This window comes from Apium graveolens, chromosome 2, assembly GCF_009905375.1.
Source record: "Apium graveolens cultivar Ventura chromosome 2, ASM990537v1, whole genome shotgun sequence".
NCBI lineage: Eukaryota > Viridiplantae > Streptophyta > Magnoliopsida > Apiales > Apiaceae > Apium > Apium graveolens.
The window spans coordinates 4,948,402-4,966,321 of NC_133648.1; the positions used below are offsets into that span (position 1 = coordinate 4,948,402).

The 17,920-nt window shown below is 35.5% G+C and overlaps 2 protein-coding genes across 2 annotated transcripts; one reads left to right on the top strand and one right to left on the bottom strand.

Annotated features, from left to right (window-relative positions):
• Positions 1-13,043: 13,043 nt before the first annotated feature.
• On the top strand, positions 13,044-15,434 carry LOC141705701 (acyl-coenzyme A oxidase 3, peroxisomal-like). Its single transcript, XM_074508588.1, has 5 exons — positions 13,044-13,686; positions 14,315-14,371; positions 14,627-14,699; positions 14,815-14,886; positions 14,976-15,434. Exons 2-5 carry the CDS (start codon positions 14,331-14,333, stop codon positions 15,033-15,035), a joined length of 246 nt encoding a protein of 81 aa, XP_074364689.1. The 5' UTR covers positions 13,044-13,686; positions 14,315-14,330; the 3' UTR covers positions 15,036-15,434.
• A 176-nt stretch (positions 15,435-15,610) lies between these two features.
• Positions 15,611-17,702, bottom strand: LOC141705704 (uncharacterized). The gene is made up of 3 exons (XM_074508595.1): positions 17,536-17,702; positions 16,334-16,698; positions 15,611-16,236 (listed from the first exon to the last, which is right to left on the bottom strand). The coding sequence occupies exons 2-3, from the start codon at positions 16,643-16,645 to the stop codon at positions 15,898-15,900; spliced, it is 651 nt and encodes a 216-aa protein (XP_074364696.1). The 5' UTR covers positions 16,646-16,698; positions 17,536-17,702; the 3' UTR covers positions 15,611-15,897.
• Between the last annotated feature and the right edge of the window lie 218 nt (positions 17,703-17,920).

Genomic DNA, 17,920 nt, shown 5'->3' on the forward strand with positions numbered 1-17,920 from the left:
CATACTGAGTCCGGATGTATTATGGATATTTTCACATACTTGAATCCATATTGATATTTTAATCTGAACCGAGCCATATTTCCTCAAATTTGGACGAGAAACTGAGTAGATTTGACGGAAATGGAGTTTTCGGTGGATTCTCAAAGGGGTTAGTACACAGTTTTTTCTTCAATACTGAGTCCGGATATATTACGGATATTTTCACATACTTGAATCCATATTGATATGTTAACTTGAACTGAGCCATATTCCCTCAAATTCGGACGAGAAACTGAGTAGATTGGACGGAAATGGAGTTTTCGGTGGATTCTCCAAGGAGTTAGTACACAGATTTTTCTTCCATACTGAGTCCAAATGTATTATAGATATTTTCACATATTTTAATCCATATTGATATTCTAATTTTAACCGAGCCATATTTCATGAAATTCGGACGAGAAACTGGGTAGATTTGACCGAAATGGAGTTTTCGGTAGATTCTCAAAGGGGCTAGTACACAGTTTTTTCTTCCATACTGAGTCTGGATGTATTATGGATATTTTCACATACTTGAATCCATATTGATATTTTAATTTGAACTGAGCCATATTTCCTCAAATTTGGACGAGAAACTGAGTAGATTTGACGGAAATGGAGTTTTCGGTGGATTCTCAAAGGGGTTAGTACACAGTTTTTTCTTCAATACTGAGTCCGGATGTATTACGGATATTTTCACATACTTGAATCCATATTGATATGTTAATTTGAACCGAGCCATATTTCCTCAAATTCGGACGGGAAACTGAGTAGATTTGACGAAATGGAGTTTTCGGTGGATTCTCAAAGGGGTTAGTACACAGTTTTTTCTTCAATACTGAGTCCGGATGTATTATGGATATTTTCACATACTTGATTTCCTCCTGCCTCTCTGGGGAAAAACTCCTTTTCTTTTTTGCTTTACGGTCTTTCGGTTTGGATCCACGTTTAATTTGCGAGTAATCAGTTCTGGGTCTATGCTAGGCATATCAGCTGCCAACCATGTAAATACATCACTATTTTCTTGTAAAAACCTCACCAACTTCCCTCTAAGGGGCTCCTCTAGTGACGCTCCCATGAAAGTTATTCTCTCAGGATCCTCAGGAGCCAAAGGGATCGGAACCAAGTCTTCTGCCGGCTTTCCTCTTTTTTCATCATTCTCGCGGATATCCAGATCTTCAATATGCAAAACCTGTTGGATTTTAATCGCAGCGGGGCATGGCAAAACACTTTTACACATACAAAATCCAAATAAAAGCATATAAATCGTGAATAAAAATTCGAGGGATAGAATCTAACCTTTTAAAATAATTCGGAGACAATGATCAGAGATCCTTAGCAGTTGCTCCTCAAGTGTGAAGCACTCCACCGGTATCCACCAAGAAAACGATGTTAAGGAGCAGAAAGGAGGTGGAGAGAATTGGGTTTTCCAAACTTTTTGGATTTTCGGGTTTGATGTGGGTTCGAATAAAATAGGGTCTATAATAGTGTATTTATAGGCAAAATTTTCAGCTGAAATTTTCCCATAAATAATATTATTATTATCCCATTTATTATTCTCATTAATAATTAAAACACCTTTTAATTATTAATCCTTTTTCTAAACACTTTAGAAATAATTCTCTCTCTTGATTTAATTTCCAAAAATTAAATCCTTAATTAATAATATTAAGAACTTTTCTTAATTAATTTATAATCAATTAAATCTCATTTAATCAATTATTAAATTTACCAATTAATTATTTATTTCACAAATAAATAATTATTAGCCATTATTAATTAATTCCTCCACCATTAAATCATTCTCTTTTTATGGTGTGACCCTGTAGGTTCAATATTAAGCCGGTAGTAGAAATAAATAATAATAAAACTATTTTATCATTATTTATATAAATTCTCTAATTTATTAAATATGATTAATTAATTAATCACATTTATTCTACATCGTGAGGGATACTTCTCAGCATATCGCGACTATCCGGATAATATGAATTCACTGCTTAGTAACCAAGAACCTATTCAGTGAATAGTTACCGTACAATAAACTCCTTCTACCCTACAATGTCCCGATTAAATACAAGACATGGATCTCGTGTCAAGCCTATCTAATTTAATCACTTGCTTACCATTTACTATGCGTAGTTCTATGCAAATTAGAAACTCCTTTCTAATTTCATTCACTCTGGCCAGAGATTCCTGAACTAGCATAAGTGGATCAGCCTTGAACATTCGCTTCCTTCACTGGAAGGGGTAGATCCTTTATTGATCATACACTATCTTCATGTACAAATTCCTATACCCAGAAGAGCCCTAATAATTGTCCCTGGAGACTAAGAACTAAACCAAAGCATAGTTCAGTGTACACAAGATGACTATGATGACCTCAAGTCTAAGTATACTTGTACAACTATCACTATGTGAACAACTGCTGACACATGAGTGAACTCCATCAGTTGTTCAGCTGTGCGAGTCATGTTCAGTGAACTTATTCTATAATAAGCACCTACATACTAGCTATAGTGTCACCACACAAATGTCTATGAGAACAGACATCCTTCATAATGAAGCAAGCATAGTATGTACCGATCTTTGCGGATTATTAATTACCAGTTAGTAATCCTATGACCAGGAACTATTTAAGTTTAGAGTTATCATCTTTTTAGGTCTCACTATTATGATCTCATCATAATCCATAAAAAGCTTTACTCTAAACTATGTTATATCTTATTTAAACACTTAAATAGATAAAGCCCGTAATAAAAATAAAATAAGTCTTTTATTAATATCAATGAAATCAAAACAGATTACATAAAAGTTATTCCTAAATCTTTATACATGATTGGACTTAGGACATATTCCTTTCAAAACCTATCCCCCGACTCTATTTGCCCTGAGAGAGGCTACATAACAACTCCTTGCCATCTTTTGATCTCCTTTCTGTTCTCCAATGCCGTTCCGGGTGGGAAACTTCATCACTGAATGGTAAGAAGAGGGGACTGCCTTGAAAGCATGTATTCCTGTTCTTCCCATGATTGCATTGTAAGTTGATCCAGCTTTAACTACTACAAAGTCTAACATCCGTGTTGCTTGTCTTGGTTCCTGACCTATGGTCATTGGAAACTTAATTATCCCTTCCACAGGGCACTCAACTCCAGCGAAACCATATATTGGCATGTGAGTTGAGGTTAATTGAGAATCATTGTAACCCTTGCTTATAAAGGTATCATGAAGTAAGATGTCCACCGAGGCACCATTGTCCACAAGGACTCTCTTCAACTAGTTGTTCCCTATTATCGGTGTTATAACCAGAGGATCATCATGAGAAAATTTGACACCCTCTAAATCAAAATCCTCGAATGTCATTGTTAATCCTCATCTGGCCCTCTTCGGGGCTTCGTCGACAATAAGCATAACTTCTCTAGTATATGCTTTCCTTGAGTTTTTAGATGAACCAACATCAGTTGGTCCTCCAAAGATCGTATTTATCACTAGCCCTCGAGGTCATGGTCCCCCAAAGATTGCGTTTATCACTGGTCCCATGGGTTGGGGATTTCGCCCCTGATCATCCTGATCCCTTTTACGATCATCGAAATTCCTTCTTCCACTATTACTCCTATCTCCTCCATCTCTAGTATACTTGCTCAGCCTTCCTTTTCAAATGAGAAATTCAATTTCATCCTTCAATTATCTACACTCATCGGTGTCATGACCAACATCCTTGTGAAATCTACAATATTTGCTCTTATCTAGCTTGGTAGGATCAGCCGTCAGGGGCTTAGGCCAACGAACATCTCTATCTTTCTCGATTTCGATCAAGATCTGACTTCTAGGAGCGTTCAGTTTAGCATATTCGGCAAACTTTTGCCCAGGTCCTCCTCCTTGGGGGTTGAATCAACGTCTTTCTCGGTTCTAGGATACTTGTCCTTAGCATTATATTCCAGATTAGTTTTACGCTTCTTGCCACCAGCGGACTCGTTGTTCACCACCGTCTTTCTCATACTTTCTTCCATCTTAATATACTTTCCGGGCCTATCTTGGAGCTGTAACATGCTTTTAGGGGGGCGCTTGGCTAATGACATCTTGAAGAACTCGTCCCTAGTTCCCTGCTGCAGCGCTATCATAGCTACCTTGTCATCAAGGTCTGGGACCTTCAAAGCTTCTTTGGTGAAACGGTTCAGATGGTCTCTAAAGGACTCTTTTGCTCCCTGCACGATGCTCATGAGGGATGCCGAACTCTTCTTATGTACTCTTCCACTGATGAACTGCTTAATGAAAGCTTAACTCAAGTCTCTAAAGGATCCAATTGAATTTGGAGGCAAACAGTTGTACCACCTTTGAGCCATTCCCGATAGGGTTTGGGGAAAGGCCCGACACTTAATAGCGTCATTCACGGGCTGCAGCAACAGTGCATTAGAGAATGTGCTTACATGATTAGCGGGATCCCCTGTGCCATCATAAGCTTTAATGGTGGGCATCTTAAACTTCCTTGAGATGTGGGCATTCATTATCTCTTCAGTGAATGGTGGAGTTGGATCATCAGGATCTCCTAAGGGCAGAAGATCACTTGGATCCGCCCTTGGGACAACAGTCTTTCTTTGTAGCGGACCATCCAGGTCTATAATTGGAGGATGATTTCTCCTCCTCGGAGGTAGTAGGGGTCTTAGGGTCAGGTGCGACTCCAGGTCACGCTTCAGCCTTTGGATTTCAGCTTTGTGAGCCCTGATCCTCTCCTGCACTTCTTGGGGATTTGTCCCTCGGGTGCTCCTAGGACGTTGATTAGCATCAAGCATTGGTTCTTTACCAGCATGTCTCCTTCTTGGAGCCACATCATCATCCGAAGATTCAGAGTCTCTCTCTGTATAAGGCCCAGAGAATTCTTGATCCTCCAGAATAGGGGCCAAACCACGTATGTAAGGGGGTGTCTGCCCTTGTGCTTCACTCCGATTGGAGTGTCCACTCCCTCCAACCTCTGGGTATAATGGCATCCCGTAAGGGGGGTTAGTGGTCACAATTGTTGAATACTCATACCCAAAGGGTTGAGGATTCACAGGTGCTTGTAGCTGCTGGAATTGGGGATTCGTCCCTTGAAGAGTAGGAGTATTCGTCCCTTGAGGCTGTGCCTCGGTTGTTCCCACCAGAGTTCCTCCTTGGGTGGAGGCATAGGCTGAATGTGGGGGTATCTCTACCATTGATAAAATTGGTTGGGTTGTCCCATCCGGTGTTCCTTCAGGAGCGCTATTTCCGCTCCGTGTTCTCACCATGGTTGTTGTTATGCTTTCCCACAGACGGCGCCAAATGTTATGGATAAAAACTTAGGATATATTTAATGCTAGGGTTCGTGAGCTTCGAGTATCAATTTGACCGCTCTTGTGTTTCATGACTTAATCTGTCTTAACAAGATGCCACGTACCTTGCTGTTCGCCAAAGATCAAGTCAAAACGTAGTTCTGTTTTGTGGGGTGAGGCCCCTTATATAGGCATGAGATGCCTTTGAATTAGATTAGGGTTAAGAGACTTGGTGGACAAGTCTCAGAATTAGAGCGGACCTTGGAGTCCTATAATGCAGAAAATTGATTCCTTATCCTATGAGATTTCTTGGAGGTCAATCTCTAAGGAATTGTGTCCTCATTTGGACTTTACTTATCAACTGATTTATCCCATATTAATTAATTATGAAATTAATTAATATTCAATTTTATGGGCCCTTTATTATGGGTTCTATCGTCAGCCCAATTCGGGTATAATTAATGCGATATTAATTATGCGATCAGGATTTATTTTACTCCCTACGAGGATCTAATTTAAACTAGTGTTTTGTTTATTTGTATTACGAATTTTGCTTCGTAATAACTTGGAATTTCTTCGTAGTTACTGGTAGGTAAATCGTAATTATTTCCTTATTTTGTATTTTGTTGTTAGGTTAATAAAATTATTACTTAAGAAAAGGTTTGGAAATGATCCAAAAGGATAAAAATACATAAGAAACGAAAAAGGATAGGATGACGAAAATTAAGAGCGTTTGGTTCGTCTTAGAAAAATTGGATAGAATTAAGATAGGAAAAAGAGTAGAAAATGAGAAATGATTTTGAATTTTTTAACTTGTTTGATTTTTATCCGAAAGGGGAATGAAAGGTTACATGAATATATATTTACAGGGCTACTCCAATAGAAACCAATTTTGAACAGAAACTAGAAATCAAATATTTTTTTTTAAAAACTAATTCGAAAAATAACACATATGGTATGCAAATCGATCGTTGAGAGATGTAGAAAAATATAGTGAAATCGGATTTTTAAAAAAACTTACAGTTTGACGGAAAAATCAAATTAAAAACGGAGGGGAAAAGCTGAAATTGGGTGTGTGAGGGTGCAGAGTAGTTGGATGGGGGTGATTTAGGGGGACCATTAGAATAGGTAAATCTAAAGGCTTAGATTGGTTTCTAGTTTCTATTTTAATTTTAGTTTGCATTGATTATTCCCCTATATTTATATTTGACTTTTTTGATTTTACGCAATTTCAAAATATTCAAACATATTTAAATTTATAAAAATATAATTATTTACATTTTAGTAAAATATTTATTAATTATTTGATAACATCATAATTTTTTTTTAAATTAACTAATAAATTACATCAAAATTATTCAAAATTTATTAAAACTAGCTTTGTATTTTTTTTAATTTTGTTACAAAAATTACACGTTATTCTATTTTTTATGGTGTAAGATTTAATTTATAATTAAAATTAGGAAAAAAACTAGAAAACCAAATAGGGCGATGAGTTTATAGGGATATTGCGTAAATCTAAAACTAAAAAAATGATAAATGTAATAATATCTTTTACAAAACAAACACTAACAATGACAATGAGATCAATAGTTTTTCCTTTTTTTGTTGTTATTAACACTCTCTTAGCATACTTTTCAGAGGGTTCACGTTATTTGTTTAAGTTGTGCTCACAGGCACACAGCTTGAAGACAAATTTTAATGAGTTAATATGTAACTTAATGATAATTTTTTAATACACCATTCATATTCCCCCTCTTAGTTATCTCTCGGAACATCTCCAACCTTATTATCCTTAGCTAAAAAGTTTCAACTGGCACTCTACTGTATCATTTATAGTTAATGTTTTCAATTTTTTCTTCTCCAACTAATTAAACCCCTTGGCATAGATTATAGCTAATCTGATATGCTTGGCTATATTTGTTGAAACACTCCAAAATTTGTAATCGATCATCCACGTCATCCTCCGCTGCTTTCTTTCTTTTCCCGCCACATAATTTGCAAGCACAAGTATGTATTTTTAATTTCTCTTTTTTATTTAATTTGTATTGAATTAGGGTTTCAATTGTGACTCTGTGTGTGCTATGATTTGTTGAAACCTCCTACAATCGAATTTATCAAGGTGTTTTTTATATAAAACTAAATTAGAAGGTAGCACAACAGTTGTTTGATTAATTGTCCGAAAGAATTTCATGATGATTAAATTCTTGTATAAATTGGGCACTATATATTTGGACTATCTTTTATTTATTGATTTTGTTGCAGTTATATATGTTGGTTTTTATATTGTGACAAGGGTGATAATTTAAGTTTGAAACTTGTAATTTTATTAGACGTAATTTGTTGCAGGCTATCTCGATAAATTAGAAATGGAACACACTTTTATTTTTTTATTAAAAGAGCCACCCACTTTCTCGTAAGAAAATAGTTGACAAGACCTAGCAAATCAAAACGAGGAAGATCAAAGAACTTCTTAACTAAGGAGGATATGTTACTCTTGTCCGGTTGGTTAAACATAAGCATGGATCCCGTTCAAGGAAATAACCAGACATAGGCGACTTACGGGACTAGAATTTGGAAATATTTTCATGAAAATAAAATATTTGAAAGTGATCGGACGCATACCTCGTTGTGTAACCGATGATCCGCAATCAACACATTTGTAAGCAAGTTCATTGGTTATTACAATAAAATTAGTTTAAGAAATCAAAGCGGTGTTACCGATAAAAATAAGGTAGATACTTACCACTCTTATTTCTATTTTATAACTTGTTAGGAGGCTACTTGATTAAGAAAATTACATAAATTTTTAATAATCAGAGTTACTTGTTATCAATTGGTTTTGTTTTCTTATGTTGATTTTTGTAAATGGAAGGAATAGACTAGATTGAATGAAAAAACCTGCACTTCTGGACTATTAATTCTAAATCAAAACCAATACAAAACAAATTTACTATACGAAATTCTATTGCAAAGGTGACTATTATTACAAAAGCGCAGCTAACGGAAGTCCAAAAGTCAATCTGGTCCAATCCTAAGTCCTCAAACTCCAATATTATCCAACTCGAACTCTTAGACGAAACCTGAAATATTAAAAGTATGAGCGGCAAAGCCCAACAAGCAACTATCGTCCAACGACTCAAAATAATATTTTTAAATTTTTCGAAAACACAATTTAAACATGATTGACACATAACACAGATCACACAAAATCACAAACATTTTCGATAACAAGGTGAACAAAGATGCACATGATATAATCAATAACCATTATCAAAGAGAAGCACACAACACATTCTATAATCCACATAATCAAAATTCTTAATCAGTCAATAAATTTTAATAACAAATTCTTATTTTTAGTCCCACAGTCCTAAATCACACCTTATGTCACACTTTGCCAGTGACCCAGCATCTTATACTTTATGCCACACTTCCCAAGTGACCGAATTCTAATTCTTATTCGACGGGGGGCTAATTTACGTCCCTCGTCAAGTAAAACCGAAGCCTGACAAGGTATCGATGTGTTCCAGAATGTGCGTAAACTAGTTCTAAGTTCTATGTATCGCACTACCCAATGATCGAGTCTAATTCTTATACATGACTAAGACTGAGGATTTATTTGAATTCGTTTCTTATCAATCACATATCAATATCATACTTACGATTATCAAAATAAATATTCAAGCACATGAACCAAACAATATAAAATACGTTACACGGCAAAAACGGAGCAACGAATAGTCACTTACTCAACAGTTAAGAACATGTAAGCAGACAATCTATTACATATAATAGAGCAACTAGGAGTTGCTTGAGACAATTTATTCGTTTAAAAATACTAAAATACCCCTCATTAATAGATACTAATAATTGTCAAATTAAATAGCCCACATTAATTGCATCTATCTCATTAATTCTTAATAATAATTTTATAATATTATAACTTCATTATTATATATTAACAACTTATAATTATATTAGTATTTTTCAGTTGTATTTATTAATATATACTGAAATTATAATTTAATCATGATTTTGTAGATTATAAATTTCATTTTTAACATATAATTTAATATGTTAACTATTTTCAGGAAAATTCTATTAGTATGTTATGGAGTCTGAAAAATACATGAGAACTTTTTTTTCTACGAATGATAGAGTTGGTGTTGGCCTTTCATAAAAAGTTGAGTTTTCTATCTTATAATCGAAAGTAAGCATAAACTAATACAATTGGAAGTTTTCTAATATATATAATAAAATATTTTAAAAAAATTAAGTTACACCTACGCCCTTAACTATTAGTTAGCTATTTTTTTTATAAATAATGAAAGATACGTTGAGACAGCCCCTGCAGTGCATACTGCAAACACAACATAAAAAATTAATACAACTAAAACATACAAGCCTATAACCCGTGCAATACACGGGCCGATCTTAACATATTTGATAGTATTGTTTACATAATAAATGTTTTAGTTTTATAATAAAAATAATAGAAATAAAATATTATTAATATTTTATTGAAATTGATGTAATCATGTATATATTTTTTGTTATTGACAGTTTCAAACTTTTGAATAGTTAAAAATAGAAAACCATTTATCTTTTCTAATAGGGATCTATCATTTATGTACTTATTATTATGTTATTAACATATCTTATATTGTACGGACCATATCGGACACGTAAAATATAATGTGTTTGACTACAATAATTTATATATTTCAATTTTATTAATTATATAATGTAATAATAGTGTTTATATGTGTCAATTTTATTTAATCTGATTATGTTTATAAATAATGAAAGATATGGTTGAGACAGCCGCTACAGTGAATACTGCAAATCCAACATAAGAAATTAATACAACTAAAACATATGTACTCAATTTCTTCTTAGTCGATGAACCGAATCTTGTCAAAAATGAATATCCATTCCTAGTGGCAGCAATTCAACAATTATAGAATTCAAATTTTAAAACACTATCAAATACATCTTTTACAATTATCATATATCGGTTGTCTGATATAAAATTAGAAAAAAGTGTATTTCATAGCATAACATATATTCATTTCTATAACATGGCACACTTAATTAACATGTGAATTTAGAAGTTGCTCGTGCCTCGCATAGGTTATAAAACTGATGAAATTTTACGCGAACTTCCTATAAATAGTACACAAAAAATTATTTTATGTCGTATTAAATACTACTCAAACTTTCAACTATGTCATAACTACACGGAAACTAATTAAAAAGGAATTTATATTATATTTTACAACACGCTCGTGCCTCGCATGGGCTACAGAGCTAGTATATATACGTTATACAATAATACAAGGCAACAGATAGTTACGTACAAAAAACGTAGGCAAAATAAATAATACAAAGCAATGAAAAGTTTCTTGCCTCAATCACACAAATAGATAATTCACATCAGAACACATATTCAATCAATGGTAAGTCATCAAACACAAAACATCTAAAATCTTGAATATTTCCACGATTCCAATTCTGTCCAGATTCTTATTTAGCACTTTTGACCCTATAAACGACATTTTATTGGAAAATATGAAACACGAAGGTTGCAAAGAACGAAAAGACCTTTCCGAAAGTCCAGAATCAACAGATTCTGAATTACGATAAATTTTCTACGAACTTCACAAAATTGCTGATTTTTGCGTAAAAAATCCCTACGAATTTTGATATTAAAAATGAGGAAGACGAATATTATGTATTTATAATGTTAAAAGACCCTATTTCTTAAGTTACCAGTTATCCATATTAAAATTTGATCCAAATTTTAGGCCCTTTAGTCTATACCATTTTTAATATCGTATTCATTATCAAATTTTAATCCTTTTTTTAAATATCTATTATTATTATTATTCTAAAAATTACGGGATATTAAATTGAATGACAATTGCTTCTCTAACATTAGGAAATATCATGTTATTTTATTTTGGAAGATGGCCTTTTGATTTCATCTCTCTGTCATGTCTTACGTTTTAATATTTTATAGATTGTTGTAAAGGAATTTGGTTCATAGATTAACATAGTTTTACCATAATTGTTGTTGCTGCATTAACAAATGGTCTTAATTTATTTTATAAATATATGTAGTGATAAGAAAGCTAATCTGTTAATTTCAATTTCGGCTATCATTTGTTGGTCGGAATTAAGCAATTTAGCATTCTGTTGGCTAACATTTCGTGTTGCAATCTGGTGTCTCGACAAAATTAACACACATGAACAACAAGGGATGAATACTTTTCCAAATAAATCAGCACAAAGTTACATAAGGACTATAACTAGATATCAACTTTGTTTTGCCGAAGGTAAAAACTACTATAATATGATCTTTTAACTCACTTGATTTACTTAATCTTTGGCAGATTGTAGAGACAATGAAGATGTATGAGGATATATAGAAGGAGAAATTTCCTTTCATGCAATATTGGAATGATTTGCGCTATCCACCAAAATATGCAGCTACCTTGGCAAAAAAAAGTCAAACATGAAGGAGCTAGTCGTCTTCTCCATCAGTTGATAGTCCGGAACCTTCCTATATGGAATTTGAAGAAGGAATGGACCGTCCAAAAGGAAGAAAAGCTGCAAAGAAAATTAAAAAACTACATATGAAGCATCAGATGGAGTAAACTTCGAAATTCGATGAGACCAGTCTAATACATTGATGTCGTTTAATGATCCTGGTAGCCTAAAAAAAGAATGCCAAATCCACAAGTCTTTTGAAGCTATGGCTTCTAATATTATAGTTTGTTCATGAACATGACCTGTATACATACCTTGCCAAATAGTTGGATAATTTTTTATTTCCAGTGCATACAGTCGATACTACCCAATATTCCAGGAAAGCCTCATTGTTCATTCCCTACCAATAATCTAGAGACATCTTGTTCATTTGATCGTCTCAAGTATTCTGCTCCATATATTTTCATAATTGCTTTAACAAATTTTCATAGACTATCTATTGATGTACTATCACCAATACGTACGTAATCATCAACAGCATCAGCTCCCGTTCCATATGCAAGCATCCTTAGTGCAACTGTCATTTTCTGAAGATGACAGTCCACGAACTCCTACAATATTCAAAATTTTCGACGGAATTGTGTTTTCGTGTACGTAGGTGTATCAGAAAATAATCATGATACAGTCTAGTATAACCTTCTTCTCAATTTCGATTAATCACACGATGATTCACAATAGAACCACCATGATGTGAAATAGAATTCACTCTCCGACGTTGATAATGAAGGTGTACATCAACCATTCTCATTCTTGCATCATGCTCTTCTTCTTCTGCTTGCATAATATCAAGAATTATTTGTGTGGTGTTATCAATTGAAATTGAGTACGATATGTTGAAATATATTACTCCCTTGTTCAAACCATCTATTTATACTTTATTTTTTGGGATGTACCTTCCAATTCTTTACATATAATTTTTTTCCAAAAGTAGTAAAGTTTTTATAATATAAAAAGTAAACTCATCCGGTACTTACATCCACTCTACCCACTTTATACATAAAATATTAATCGGTTCCACCACTTTACTCACTTTTTTAACTTTTCACCACTATTTTATCATTTTTCTTAACCTCCGTGCCCAACCCAAATGCAAACAAATGGTTGAGACGGAGGGAGTAAGTTTGTGTTTTACTTTGTTCTTGATCTATATAATTTATAAGAAGTCCAGATGAAGTGTGATATGAGATCTTAAAAATATTGCCCCTGTTGTGGACAATTTACAAAGATGAATTTTGCGAGTGTATTTTTACATCAACTAGCCAAAAAATAAAGCTGCTAAAACGATTTTTTTTACAAAAGAGTAAAGACGAGTAGTATTGTGTGGTTTGTGAATTTTTATTTTGCGAGCTAGGAAATTTTGCTGCTGATGTACTTGGACTTAGCGGTGACTGGTGCGTAGGTGATTGCTGCAACTGATGATCTTCGGAAAATACTGTTACTTGAGCAAAATTTTCAAGTCTCTTCTTCAGCATTTCTTGTTAATATTCATTTCTTCAGCTAGCAGTTAGGGCGTAATCTTACAGGCTAATCAAAATCACACACCGGGATATCCTATCACAGAGTCAGAGGATAATGGTGGTTCTGATCTCCGGTACGACATCAACTGATGAAACCAGCCTCACTGATATCGTCCGTGATGAACTCGTAGTCCGTGGCTCTGATGGGAAATCATGGATGACAAGATCCTTTCTTCTACCAATAGTGAGAAATGTAGCTGATGGGGGTGAAAACTGCAATGGTGATAGGCGGTCTTGTTTGGATATTCCTAAAATTCCTTCTCTTTGCTGTTATGGTTGTTCTTGCTCGCATAGTACACATACGTGCATCTGCGGTTAGTTAAGCAACACATGTTTAACTAAATAAGCTATTTGTAGTACTAATCGCCTTTTGGTCCTCGCTTGCTTTGGTTAGTTAAGCAACACATGTTTAACTAAATGAGCTATTTGCAGTACCAATCGCCTTTTGGTCCTCACTTGCTTTACGGGAGGTTGGACTATGTAAGAATATTAAATGTGATGACGAATTTTCAAATTACGAATTGTGTGTAATGCTATCTCTCTTTGTTTAAAGAGATGATGAATTGAAATAAAATTAGTATTTCCTTTTTATAATCTGAGTTGGGATCTAAAATTAAAAATAATTGAAACTTTAGTCAATTGTTTATTAAGATGATAATATCGGACGGGTTGTAAGATCAATAACAATGTTATGAAGGAGCTAGCGGCAATTAGAAAAGACACTAAGAAAAACACTGATTCCGTGGAACGGCTAACGGCCGTGATGGATAGGCAGTTGGCGGTGATGGATAAATGGATGGGAGGTTCGGGTTCAGGAAATTGTAAATTGTTTTTTTTGTAAAGTAGGGAACTAGATTGTTGTTAGGTTGTTGTTGTCCTATTGTTTTAGATTTTAGAATGTGGTTTGTTTTGGATTTCAGAATGTTGTTTTTATGATGTCAGGGAACTAGATTGTTGGATGTCAGGGAAGTATCTAAATGCGATTAAGACCCAGATCAGGTGATTATTTCTTTTAATGAAGATTGTATATTCCTTTTCAGATTATCTTTAACCATGATGAAACAGAAGCAGTGCATAATTTGTCTCCAGACTATGAAAACCCAGAAAGTGATTACTCTGAAAGAAAACAGTTCTGTCGTGATTAAGAGAATGACTTTCATTCGCGTTACTGGCATGAAGAACTTTTCAGCCCTTGGTTTCAGTTTGTTATCTGAAGTAGAGAAGCTTTCCCTTATATATGTTACAATGTTGCAGAGATTTGCTGCATTCATCCTCTTTGACATCTGGTCGTTTAATACTTGCATCAAGTGCGACTTACTCAGCTAAGGTACAAAGTTTTATATATGAAGTTGTTTGCTTTCCAGTCAAGTAGATTTTTTATGTGTATAGCCTGCGGTGATGGTTCATTTTAATTTTATCTGATCAAGCTTCTTTGCTCTCAGATTGGTTTATCGATTGCCGTAAGGTACTCACTGATAAGGCGCGCCTTTTCTCTAACACCAAATGGACCTGAAGTGAGCCCTGCAGCTTGACACTAACATTTTCCTGTCTTGCATGAGTTTTTAGTACATGAGCAGCATAAACCTAATGCTGTTTTCTGCAGGATGGGATTTTCTGCAACTGCAGACACCGAATTCACAATTCCTGGGTCATTGGAACTTGAAGTTGACTGTGAAACTGAATGACTTCCACTACTAGACATTTTTTGATTGGTTTGACACCTTTTCCTTCCCAGCCGCTGTCCTCCCCTTCATCGGGACCAGAAACTTCCCAGTCACGGTCATCATCATGTTCTCCATCTGAATGCTCTGATTCAGATGTATCCATATCCTCCAGTAACTCGGCAATGTATCCACCAGCATCACATATGGTGGAGTTCCGAGATGCCTAAAGTAATCAAAGTGTATGACTTCTCAAACAGCAATCATCTACTATAAGAACCGAAAGAAAAGTTAGCTATAATGAAATCTGTAGCTATAAAATGATATTTTTATGGTAGGATCATGTATCTATAAAGGCTTGAATCAATAAAAATGCAAAAGTTATCACCATTAAAAGTACAATACATGGCATAAGCAAGTTGTTTCGGCATCTGGTTGATTTTTTCGGGAAAAATCAAAGTGTCCGAATTCAAATTCTGACGACATTTATATACACTCATATACCGTATAGAGTACTAATAAAATCTCAAAATATCAATAAAAGAATTCCTGCATAGTGTGGTCTGAAAATTTTCCTTAATCAATACAATCAGCAAAAAGTTACTATTCATTAGGGTTTCAAAAACTGGGATTATTACAAAAACTCGAGGGAGCCGAGGTGTTTCCGGTATCCATATCATTGTCTCCCTCATTCTCGTCAGAGGTCTCCGCAGTAGCGGTCTCACCCAAAGAAGAGCCGACATCATCCTTCACAGATCGAGAAGGAGCCTCGGGAGGAGGGAGAAGCTGGTCCTGAGGGATACTATCAGAGACAACTACACGAATACGAAACCTTTGTAGAAGTGTCTCGTCATCAGGACACACTTAGTCCGCCGGGTTAACATCCGGGCAAGCATCGTTCACGGCTCTAAGAGCCGTGTCCCAACCTGTCCTGAAAAACCTGCGATATACCGTGTTGTCCCGACTTCGTATCATCTGAGCGAACTCATCTGTGTCCAAGCAGGAATCAATAAATCTATCCCTATCAGCCTTCTGGGTGACTAGCTCAGCATCGGCCTCCCCCATCTCCTCCTCCTTATGCTTCATCTTCTTTTCCAGCGCAACATACTTTCTCTGCTTCCTCCTGAGGGCGTTATCAGCGTTGTCTGAGGCTTTCTTCCAAGATTCGGCTTGCCTAACAGCCGCTTGAAAATAATCATTAGACTGAAACAAAAGAATAAAAAGATAAGATAAATAAGATGCAATGCAAAGATAAGCTTATAAGTACAAAGGAAAAGACTTAATAAGGGAAAACGTTTACCGAGGTCAGAGACTGGGCACCCATGAGCTTTATCCTCTCCAGGTCTGGACCAGCCACAATATCAGTAAATTCCTTAAGGGTCACGGAGTAATAGGACCAATCCCACGAGTGCTTCGTGGAACCAACCACGGTGTCCCCTCGACGGAATCTCCAGAGTGTCTGGAAAGCACCAGAAGCAATTGAAGCTGGAGCAGCTGGGGTTTCAGTTCCCCCAGAAGAAGCCTCCACCAAGGGCTCCTTATGTTTCTTCAGAAAGCTGGGCTCCGTAGACTTGCCCCGGGTATCCAACCCCGCAAGCCAAACTTTCTTCATTCTCGTTGTCGCCTCAACAACCGGCAAGTTCTCACTATTGATTTCCTTGGCCGCTGTAAAAACAAAGGAAAAACAGGGATAAATGGTGTCAATAATGCATGAAAGAAAATAAAAAGTGAGAAGGGAAGAAAAATACCCTTCACAGAGACTGATGAAAGTCCCACTTGAATCAAAGAAAACTCCTCTAACAGAGTCCAGCAGGGAGTTTCGCCATTATCCTTTATAAGATCGTTATACATGGCAGTTTTCTCGGGAGATAAGTGAATGGATTTAGGGCTACCATCACTGACCTTCCCAAAGGAGTATCTGAAAAGTGTGCCCCAGTCGCCATTCTCCCATCTAAGCCGAAAAAACTGTCCCTCCAATGTTAGTTATTATGAGGAATAGAGGCGCTATTGAAAATTTGTTGGCATTTGGGTCTTTGCCTAATGTAAACCCAACCACAAGATGTTTGGGCACTATTATAACACTAAAATATTTTCCTAAACACAGCTACAGAGAGGTGAAAACCACTCCTAAGACACAAAACCATGAAATAAAGGATGTTTCTCCAGGCATTAGAGGGGAGTTGGCAATGATTAATTTGTAGATCAACTAACAATTTAGGAATGAACTCATGAAAAGGAAATCTTAGCCCCGCAGTAAGGGCATCAACATAAACAAATAAAGTGTCAGGCTTCCACTGGCATGTGCGATCACCACCTCCAGCAGGAACTATCATAAGGGGGGGGGGAACGTTATAGATTGTGTTAAGCTTATTGATAGCATCTACGTTGTACCATTTATTACAATAATCAAATGAATCTAATAGAATTAAACGGATATTCACCCCGTAGTGTTAATCATATCTATTAACGATATATAAGAAGAATGAATTTCAATGTCGTTACCTTGTTTGGAAGCTAAAACGATATTAGCTGCCCTCTCAGAGCTCTTATCCGCTATTAATGGAGATAGATGAAAACTTGAGGCTGAAGGATGAGGAGAAAGGAGGCCGGAAAAGGCTGGTTTCTAACCGGAAAATCTATAGAGGTTGAGAGGGAGGAGAAGAGTTTGTGAAGTGAGAAATGAGAAAGTGAAATGTGAATTCTCACTTCACCCCCCCCCCTATATAGCCCCTATTATTTGGTTAATGGATCGGTGAAACAAGAATTTCAACCGGTTATAGCCGGTCAAAAGCCCATTTGGCCTAGATCTAGACAACTCTAGAAGAATCTAGAGAATTCTCGAAAAATAAAAAAATTGATTTATATATAAATAAATGGATGCTACAAG

Coding starts and splice junctions, on each gene's coding strand:
- LOC141705701 (XM_074508588.1), top strand. CDS start 14,331: ATGTCAGGGAAGTATCTAAATGCGATTAAGACCCAGATCAG. Junction 14,700..14,814: donor GTGCGACTTACTCAGCTAAG/GTACAAAGTTTT, acceptor CTTTGCTCTCAG/ATTGGTTTATCGATTGCCGT. Junction 14,887..14,975: donor TAACACCAAATGGACCTGAA/GTGAGCCCTGCA, acceptor TGTTTTCTGCAG/GATGGGATTTTCTGCAACTG.
- LOC141705704 (XM_074508595.1), bottom strand. CDS start 16,645: ATGAAGAAAGTTTGGCTTGCGGGGTTGGATACCCGGGGCAAGTCTACG. Junction 16,237..16,333: donor GTGCCCAGTCTCTGACCTCG/GTAAACGTTTTC, acceptor CTTTTGTTTCAG/TCTAATGATTATTTTCAAGC.